This window comes from Natrix helvetica (assembly GCF_964273705.1).
Source record: "Natrix helvetica genome assembly, chromosome: 1".
Classification (NCBI taxonomy): Eukaryota; Metazoa; Chordata; class Lepidosauria; order Squamata; family Natricidae; genus Natrix; species Natrix helvetica.
This window is the reverse complement of record NC_138548.1, coordinates 375,572,134-375,582,858: the sequence shown is the minus strand read 5'-3', so window position 1 is coordinate 375,582,858 and position 10,725 is coordinate 375,572,134. Positions and strand designations below refer to the sequence as shown.

General features: G+C 42.8%; 1 protein-coding gene across 1 annotated transcript in view; it reads right to left on the bottom strand.

Moving 5' to 3' along the window:
• Window positions 1-299: 299 nt before the first annotated feature.
• Window positions 300-10,725, bottom strand: part of LOC309383771 (alpha-1-macroglobulin-like) — a 49,973-nt gene continuing 39,547 nt past the window's right edge. Inside the window, exons 14-16 of the mRNA XM_081936643.1 lie at window positions 9,208-9,271; window positions 7,138-7,357; window positions 300-641 (exon numbers count right to left, since the gene is read on the bottom strand). Coding sequence (XP_081792769.1) covers window positions 431-641; window positions 7,138-7,357; window positions 9,208-9,271 — 495 coding nt within the window. The 3' untranslated portion in view covers window positions 300-430. The remainder of the gene's footprint in view (window positions 642-7,137; window positions 7,358-9,207; window positions 9,272-10,725) is intronic.

The following is a 10,725-nucleotide window of genomic DNA, read 5'->3' as shown; positions in this document are numbered from 1 at the left end:
GCCTTTGTGCCATGCCCTCAGTCATCACACCCACACTTTAAACAAGTGCACACTGGAAAGCCAGACTTCATTTCCTTTAGCATTTAGAGAAGGCAGAAGCACAAAGAAGAATCCACCCAAGGACAAACCCACATCCCACCCACAGAGCATCGCTGGTGAGATTTAAATTACTTGTATTTATTAACTGTTATGTTCAACAGTAACTCCATACTGCCTGTCTTGTATTTGGTTCTCATTGTATGTATTCCTATTTTCCCCAGTTTCACCACATCCTGTTCTTTCAATAAAGCATTCAGATCTATGCACACGGTCTGTTTTATTGGAGGATAAGTGGGTTTAGCTGCATGTCAAGCTGCAGACAGACTAACGTGTAGTGAGGATAGAACAGGGGGGTTGGCCTAGAAGACCTCCAAGGTCTCTTCCAACTCTGTTATTCTGAATTGCTGGATGGTTGGGAGGCCTTCAGAAAAGTGGGCTTGGCCAAGTCGAAGCCTTTGAATGCTGATAAACAAAAAGCTCCGGCTTTCCATTTGGTGGTGGTGTCCGGGATGGTCACAGGAAGAGCAATTTCATCGATTGGTTCAGATAGACTCCTCTTTCTTCTAGAACTATGGCGTTGAGAACGGCTTTTTCCTCGAGATCTATTGAAGGACACAAGAGAATAGAAAGTGATGGAAGCAATCCACTACAGATAGTCCTCGGTTGTAAACAGTCCTTACAAACGTTTGTTTACTGACCATTTTCCACATTACAACAGCACTAAAAAAGTGGCTTATGACCATTTTTCAAAGTTACGACCTTTACAGCCTCTTCATTGTCATGTGATGAAAATTCAGGTGCTTGGCAACTGCTCCATACTTATGACTGCTGCTATGTCAGAAGATCATGTGATTCCCTTTTGCAACCTTCTGACAAGCAAAGTCAATGGGGAAACCAGATTCACTTAACCGTGTTACTAATGTATCAACTGCAGCAATTTGCATAATAACTATGGCAAGGAAGGTCATGAAACAGGGCAAAATTCACTTAAGAAATGTCTCCTTTAACCACAGAAATGTTGGTTTTAGGAGGAGGAGCCAATGTCACGACGAGACGACGTGTGATCTCAATGGTCTGAGATTGCCATCGATACTTTTGCCGCTGGGTGGTCTAAACAGACCTAAACAATGTTCCCTCTAAGGTGCGCGGCTGCGCAGGCGCGCACGTGGCAGTGATTTCTATTGCCACAGGCTCCAGAAGCTGGGGAGGTCCTTTGCAGGCAGCTAGAACGGGCCGCCCGCAAAGGATTTCCCCGGACTTGCTTTGATGAGCACAGGGTGACTGAGGCTAGTTGTGAAGCCCCAAAGCCCCCGCCGCCATCAGAAGAACTGTTGCCAGCCACCTCCTCCTCTAACAGCACTGCCGGATTTGGCGCCTGGCGCTACGGCTGACTTGAAGCTGGTAAAGCTCCAGCCGGCATCCCCGTGCGTGGCAGCACCGCCTCCCCTCCGCTCGGAGCACCTGAACTCAGTGCCGCGTTACCCCTGCCCCCTCCTCCTCCCCCGTGCTTTTGAGGAGCCATGAGGCTGCGGGAGCCAGTAGGAAGGCGGGGGGGGGGGTGGGCAGGGAAAAAAAGCCTTATGGCTCCTCAAAAGCACGGAGGAGGAGGGGGCAGAGGTAACGCGGCGCTGAGCTCAGGTGCAAATCTGGTGGTGCTGTTGGAGGAGGAGGAGGTAGCAGCTCGTCGGCATCTTCAGCAGCAGCCCTGCCCACGATGAAGAAACCAAAGATGGAGCAGATCCACGCAGATGATGTCACTGCAATATGACTGCTGGAGGAATTCTGGGAGTTGAAGTCCACAAGTCTTAAAGCTGTCAGGTTTGAAGACCTCTGCGTTTTTTTTCTAGGGGTGGAAGGGTCTTGTAACTTGACAGCTTTAAGACTTGCATGCTTCAAATGCCAGAGTTTCTGAGCCAACATGACTGGAGGAGGAATTCTGGGAGTTGAAGTCCACAAGTCTTAAAGCTGTCAGGTTTGAACACCTAAAAATCAAAGAAGAAAATGAATATAAAGAAATTAAATTTGCTGATATTTTTGGTGATTGGTTTGTCTCTGAAAATGGCAAAAGTGGAATACTGAAAGAGGAATTAAATGGAGGGGAAATCTACCCCAGATGGCAAGATATAGAAGAAGAAAAAACAAAAGAATTTATGGATTTAAAGAGAGAAATTTTATTAGCAATATCATTGATAACACTACTGACAATCAAAGATAAACTGATTAAGAAAACAGAAGAAGGGCATCAAAATTACATGAGAGATTTTACAAGCAAGGAGTCGCTAAGAGGAGTCCATACAAAGTGTGGACTTGATTAAGGAGATGATTAGAGGACTGACACCACAAATGGCAGAAGATATGAGACTGTTTTGCTACTGGAAAGATACAGGTTGATAGATGGAAGGGTATAATTTAAAACTAGTTAAACTTAGTGAAATTTATTGACAATAGATGTAGTTAAATAAATAATTGATAATGATAACAATGTATACAATGTGTAGTGTTATGATGAGTAATAATGGGATATGAATATTGAATGGTACCCATGAAAGGAAGATTAGAAATCCTTTTGGATTGTATATATAGGTTAATAAAAAAAGAACTAAGTTAGATACAGTTAAGTCTTGATTATTAGGGGGAAAATGTTATGATACAGGATATAGTTAAATAAAGGAGGGATAATGATAACATCATATATATAAGTATGGGTACAATATAAGGAAACTGGATGTAAATTGTAAACAGTGATTTGGAAAGGAGGATTAGAAAACTTTGTTATTAAATATGGATGTTTAGCTAGAATAGGACATGAGGGTTCAGTGTTATTGGAGGATTTTAGAAATAGTAAGTAAAATTCCAGTATGTGGTTATGTATTAAATCTTGGTATATTTTATGATGAAGGACGTTTAAACAATTATAGTCAAATGAAAATGGAGGTATGATGATGGTAACTTGTATAAATATCTGAGTTAAAATACTTGAGTTAATACGAATTATGTTTGTTGACTGTGGAAGAGATGCACGTAAGCCTTTTTGTAACCAACTGATACACTTTCCACAGTATGTAAAGAAGCATGAGTTGTGTTTATTTTGAAAATTAAAAATAAAATTAAAAACATTTTAAAAAAAGAAAAAAGGGACCATCTTTGGTGGGAAGGTTCTGTGCTCCTTCAGCATTTAATCATGCCGGCCACATGACCATGGAGACGTCTTCGGACAGTACTAGCACTTCAGCGTTGAAACGGAGATGAGCACTGACCCCTAATTTGGGAATGACTAGCACATATGTGCAAGGGGAACATTTACCTTTATCTGTATTATCTGTGGTGGCGCTCAATGAAGGACTTCCAAAGGTGCTTTTTCAAAAGACAACTGGACTTTGATTTTGCTTGAAGGTGGTTTAGTTTCTCATCCCAGAAGCCTCTTCAGTTCTTGGCTTCTTGGATGAGAAGTGAAAAGTCTTCAGGCAAAAACAAAGTCCAGTTGCCTTTTGAAAAATCACCTTTGGAACGAGCATGACCCGTATTGGGGGTCTCTCAGCCCCACTCCAAGCCATGGCCCACTACTGGGAATTGGGCCTTTTGAAATGGGGCTGCGGAAAGTATTAGAAGGCCAGTTCTCTGGCAAAAATGAGAGCGAGAGAAATACACAGTGTCTTAGAGAATTATGAAAGTTTGAAATGTGTAGAATCCAGAGGGTAGAAGGGGTTTTTTGTTTTGAAATTGGGGCAGGATAATTTCAGGCAGTTTGAGACCTTGAATGCCAACAATGGACAGTTAAAAATTAAGCTCCTGAAGGGAGAACAGGAAGCAATGGATGGAAACTAATCAAGGAGGGAAGCAATGCCTGAGAACGAGAATAATCAGTGGAATAGCCTGCCTCCAGAAATTGTGGATGCTCCATCACTGGATATTTTAAATATGAGATTTGACAGCCAAAATAGGGGTGTCAAATCTACTGCCCACAGGCTGGATACATCACGTGCTGGCTCCGCCCCCACCCAATTTAGCAAAGGGGGGGAGTCCTGATATGTCACAGGACACCACGGCGACACCACGAGCTTGACACCTCTGGTCCAGAATGATATAGATTCCTGTTAGAAGAGTGGGGGTGTCATGCTCCAGCATATAACTTTTATATACTGTTGTTGCTCTCTATCCCCACCTCGTGGCTGGAAGGACAATCGCCAATTATATTGTTTGAAGCTGATCCAATCTCTTTACCCATATGAATCTGCTGAATCTGTGGAGGAAGATGAACTGGAACAAGAGCTGACAGGGATGGAGAGGACGGCACCGTTGACCTTGGTGCAACTTGGGAAAGGGCAGAGTCCATCCAGGCAAGGCTTTTGTGAATTAGTGTAAGGGGAGACGGTGAGATCAATGCAGATTGAGCCAGCTATGAGGGAGGAAAGCGCCTCGCTCCCTTTCACAAGGTACACCTGGGGACTGAGATGTAAGGAGGTGCCGGTGGGAGGGGCATTTGTCAGGAACAAGCCTTGAATCTGTTTTGAGCCTCGTGTGCACTTGCCCAAGCCTGGAAATTGCTGTACTCGCTCTTGTGGGGCTTGCCAGTTTGCTTGATTTGCTGAACCTCTTGCTCTGGTTATCGTTTGGTTAACCTGGCTTATTGGACTACTGACCATGGTTGCTGTGTGGCTAACCTTACTTACTGGATTACTCGCAGCCAGAGGCTTCTGAAGGTGCATGTGAGAGCTTTGCTCCAGGACCTGTAGTGAATGTGGGAATGTGGGCACAGTTGGAGCAATAAAGGGGAGTTAGACCTATTCTCTGGTTGTGTTGCCTTTGTGCCATGCTCTCAGTCATCACACCCACACTTTAAACAAGTGCACGCTGGAAAGCCAGACTTCATTTCCTTTAGCATTTAGAGAAGGCAGAAGCACAAAGAAGAATCCACCCAAGGACACACCCACATCCCACCCACAGAGCATCGCTGGTGAGATTTAAATTACTTGTATTTATTAACTGTTATGTTCAACAGTAACTCCATACTGCCTGTCTTGTATTTGGTTCTCATTGTATGTATTCCTATTTTCCCCAGTTTCACCACATCCTGTTCTTTCAATAAAGCATTCAGATCTATGCACACGGTCTGTTTTATTGGAGGATAAGTGGGTTTAGCTGCATGTCGAGCTACAGACAGACTAACGTGTAGTGAGAACAGAACAGGGGGGTTGGCCTGTTATTACATATTATGGGTGTTTATCTAGAATAGGACATAAGGATTCAGTGTTATTGGAGGATTTTAGAAATAGTAAATGAAATGCCAGTATATGGTTATGTATTAAATCTTGGTATATTTTATGATGAAGGACGTTTAAACAATTATAGTCAAATGAAAATGGAGGTATGATGATGGTAACTTGTAGAAATATCTGAGTTAAAATACTTGAGTTAATATGAATTATGTTTGTTGACTGTGGAAGAGATGCACGAAAGCCTTTTTGTAACCAACTGATACACTTTCTACAGTATGTAATAAAGGAAGATTCTTTGTGTTGTGTTTGTTTTGAAAATTAAAAATAAAAAAATATATATAAAAAAGAAATGTTGGTTTTAATTGTGGTCATAAGTCAAGGACTAGCTGTATAGAGTTAGAATGCTGTGACATGAACTGCCTGGAGAGTTTTAATATTTAATGTAGGAAGTCCTCAACAGAACAATTCACTTAGTGACCATTCGAAGTTAGAATGACACTGAAAAAAAAGCAACTTATGACCATTTTTTTTCACGTATGAACGTTGATTCCCATGGTCACATGATTTGCATTTGGTTCACACTTATAACTCTTGCGGTGAACACCTTCTGCAACCTTCTGACAAGCAAAGTCAATGGGGAAGCCAGATTTATTTAACAACCGTGTTACTAATTTAATAACTGCAGCAACCAGTGGGTAAAGTTTAATCGTCAACTTATGAACACAATTGACCCCAAAAGATATGTTGTTAAGTGAGAAATCTGTTAAGTGTAACAAATTTCTCAGTTAACAACATATCCTTTGGGGTCAATTGTGGTCATAAGTTGAGGATTACATAAATAAATCAGTATTGCAGTCAAGATGTCAGCTTTTCGTCTTCTCTGTCTTTGAAGTTTGCTAGCAACTGCCATAACCAGGGGGAAGGGGGCATCTGGGAAGGGAAGCGTGCTGGAGGTGTGAAAGGATGCTATGGGAAATTGGGGAGTATAGACACTAACATTGAGCTTCAAGGACAACAGACCTGGGAAAGGAATTTGCACTGGTGCCTGAGACATCAAGTTCCCAAAACATTGGAACAGAGCCTGATTGGGAGTTGCTTTCAATATACAATTTGTCAGTGTATAAGAGTTCATGAATTGGAATAGACATGGCGACAGGTGAGGACTATTTGGTGACTGAGACAGTTTGGAGCCTGGATGTGGCTTAATTTAACTGTTCTATATATAAGAGCTTGACTGCACTGGCACTAGCTTGCTTCCATCCTGGCCTGTGTTGCTTTTACTTGCTGCTACTTCTTCTTCCCTCTACCACGTTGGAAAAAGCTGATGGGTATTGTATACGTGCATCATGCGTTGTATTATTGTATATAAAGAAGTTTCTTATATATAATTGAATCCTGCTGAATTATTTGCTTGTGTGCTGGCTGGACTGCAACAAACTTTGACATGATTTTCACACGATTTTTCTTTAGAGCTTGCCTCATCAATGCTGCATCTCTAATAAAAAATACCTTTTCTCTAAAACCTATGGAGTCAAGGATCTTTCTTTCCTAGGGAGTAGCTGTGGCCAGACTGACACAGAATGAATTACAGACAGACTCCTCCCAATTTTAAGCAGCTGACTTCTCCTGGTGCCTTCCAGGAATATTGGATTACGACTGCCTTCATGCTCAGCCAAGCCAGCTCAAACTTGCCATTGGGGAGGATGGGATCAGGGGCTGGAAGCCCCCCTAGGCTGGAGAAATTGGTCTCCAGGGGAATCTCTTAGGCTGTGCCATCCACTTGGATAGCCATTTGTCTGAAACGGTATAGGGTTTTCTGCCTAGGCAGGGGGTTGGACTAGAAGACCTCCAAGGTCCCTTCCAACTCTGCTATTGTACTTACTTTACATTAACGAGTTCCCATATCCACGGTTCAGGAACGAAGTGCCGAGGTGTCCTTTTAGGGGCAGCCTCAACCTGAGGAGTGGGATGCCCACGAGGAATGTGAACAACATGATAAGAAACTCCAGGGATTCGCCCGTAGTCAGTTGTTGGGTGAGAGACATCCTGACCAACAAGAGGCTTTCCAGGTATTGGGAAAGCATCAGACTCCATTGGCATAGCTGTAACAGAGAGAAAGCCATTTGATGAGTTGTACTCAAAGGATACTAGCCCCTCCCCTCCCAGGTCCAGTTTTGGTCTTTGTCTGCATAAATTCATGGTGGATGACTGGAGGCTTCCGGACAGTTGGGCAACGGGGGAACAATGTCCTAATTTCACCACTGGAAGCCTCAACCTTTCCACCTTCTTTCATTCATGGGACTCTATACCAGAGTTCAAACATCACCTGTTAGATTCCCCCGTAAACTCCATCCTCTTTTTGACAGTTACTACCAACCCCTCAATTAAAACAGTGTTGTTGGATTTGGGAGCTCAACAAGTCAGGAATAGCAGTAGCACTTAGACTTATATACTGCTTCACAGTTCTTTATAGCCCTCTCTTAGCAGTTTACAGAATCAACCTCTTGCCCCCAACAATCTGGGTCCTCATTTTACCCACCTCGGAAGGATGGACGGCTGAATCAACCTTGAGCCTGGTGAGATTTGAACTGCTGACAGTCAGCAGAATTATATGCATTCTAACCACTGTGCCACCACAGCTCTTCTCAATTGCTTAAGAGAATTCAGGAAAAGGATTTTGGCCATCAAGAGAAAGTAAGTGGCATTGGCCATGTGGTGACATAATTTTTAACAATGACACGGGGCAGATCATGTGGATTCTAGGGTACGGAAAAATGAAACAACGGAGCTGGAAGGGACCTTGGAGGTCTTCTACACACTGCTCAAGCAGAAGACCCTACACCATTTCAGACATGTAGTTGGCCAATCTCTTCTTTAAAATCCCCAGTGCTGGAGAACCTAGAACTTCTGAACACAAGCGGTTCCACTGGTTAATTGTTCTCTCAGGAAAGAGCTCCTTATTTCTAGGTTGGTCCTCTCCTTGATTAGTTCTCAACCACTGATTCTTGTCCTGCCCTCAGATGCTTAGGAGAATAGTCCCAAAGGTGCCTTTTCAAGAGGCAACTGGTTTTTAACAAATTAACAGAGTTGGAAGGGATCTTGTAGGTCATTTAGTCCAACCCCACGCCCAAGCAGGAGACCTTATACAATTTCTGACAGATGTCTCTTCTTGAAAGTTTCCAGCGATGAAGCTCCCATAACTTCTGAAGGCAAGCTATTCCATTGGTTGATTGCTCTCACGGTCAGAAAAATTTAAAAAATCAGCTCTGAAGAAGCTTCTTAAATGAGAAGTGAAACGTCTTCCAAGAAAAACCCAGAAAGTCCAGTTGCCTCTTGAAAAAGCACCCTTGGATCGACCATGACGTGGATGACTGAAAATCTACATAGACTTTGGAGAATAGGTTGACCCCCTCTTCTCTCTTGCAGACCCTCAAATATTGGAAGACCACGATCCGAGGACAGGACAAGAAGCAATAGGTGGAAACTAAACAGGGAGAGAAGCAACTTAGAACTAAGGAGACATCACCTGACAGTTGGAACAATTAATCAGTGGAACAACTTGCCTCCAGAAGTTGTGAATGCTCCAACAGCTGGAAGTTTTAAAGAAGAGATTGGATAACCATTTGTCTGAAATGGTACAGGGTTTTCTGCCTAAGCAGGGGTTTGGACTATTGTTTATTTATTTATTTATTCGCGCTCATAGACTATAAGATTTCCAAGGTCCCTTCCAACCCTGTTGTTCTATTTCAATTTCTATCGTATCTTTTCATTAGACTAGATATACCCAATTCCTGCAACAAAGGAACACAGTCTCTTGGAACAGAGGAATTTGGGATCAAATCTCAGTTATCGAGCCCTCCATCCATGCAAGAGTTCCAGTACTCAATCCTGGAAGTAGCTCGATTGTAAAAGATCCCTTTCCTTATGACTTTCTCCCCATTCCAGATCTTACCACGGTCGGAGCAGTATCCTGGGATGTGTAGCCTGGTGTTGGTAAAAATGGTCAAGCCGAATTCCTACCAGATGAAGCAAACAAACCACTGAGCAACAGTCCTTTCTACTCATGAAAACTACTTATCAATGTTTATTTTTCAGTACGTTCTAATATACCCAACCACAAGGAATATATTGTTGTCCCAGTATTTTTTTTTCATAGTGCTGCATATTCAGCACATCGTACTTAAAGGGACAGATGGAAATTGGCATCGTCAACCGCCACCTATAGCCAGAAAGCCAATCCTTCGATGGGTCTGTGGCAGAGAAGCAGTGGGGGAGACATCTCACAGCTGTTAAACTTTATCACGTCATGTGATGTCTCGGGATGTATCGTGATGTTTTTTGCCTTTGCGGAGCAGGGCCTGTGTGTGACGCATCTGTCCTGTAGGCCGTCAGTTTGACAGGCCTGTCTTAGCAGATGGCAGCTCTTGGACTGATAGCAATAGCACATAGAATTATATACAATTTCATTGCTTTTCAGCCCTCTCTGAGAGGTTTGCAGAGTCAGCCTATTTCCCCCAACAATCTGGGTCCTCATTTTATCCACCTCAGAAGGATGAAAGGCTGAGTCAACCTTAAGCCGGTCAGTTTTGAACTCCTGGAGTGAGCAGTGAGTTAGCCTGCAGTACTGCATTCTAACCACTGCGCCACCATGGCTCTGATGCTATATCAGCTCAGAAATTAAATTAATACAGGCAGTCCTCTACTTACAAAGTTTGTTTAGTGACCATTCAAAGTTGAAAGAAATAACTTATGATTGTTTTTCACATGCCCATTACAGCATCCCCATGGTCATCTGATCAAAATTCAGATGTTGGGCAACTGACTCATATTTATGACAGTTGCAGTGACTTGGGGTCAAGTGATCCCTTTTTGTGACCTTCTGAAAGTCAATGAGGAAGCAAGATTTACTTAACAACCATGTTAATTAATAGCAATAGCACTTAGACTTTTCTGCCGCTTCCTAGTGCTTTACAGCCCTCTCTAAGAGGTTTACATACTGCCCCCAACAATCTAGGTCCTCGTTTTACCGACCTCAGGAGCATAGAAGGCTGAGTCGACCTTGAGCTGCTCAGAATCGAACTCATGGAGTAAACAGTGAGTTAGCCACAGTACTGCATTCTAACCATGGTGCCACCATGATTCTTAACTCTTATTGCAGTGATGCCCTTAACAATTGTGGCAAGAAAAGTCATAAACTGGGGCAAAACTCACTTAACAAATGTCTCCTTTTTCAATAGATTTTTGTGCCTCAATTATTGTCATAAATTGTGGACCAATGTAAGGTCAGATTAAATCCTAGGGCAAATGGTTAGGAAGGACAAACCATTTAGAAAATAAGGTTAATATATCATGAATGAAGGCAAATACACGTGTCCCAGGATAATGTTGCAGCATCCAATCTTGGTCAGTCACTGGGACAAGAGATTTTGTCTTCCGAGCTTTCAGACTAATGCTGGAGATCTCCATACCC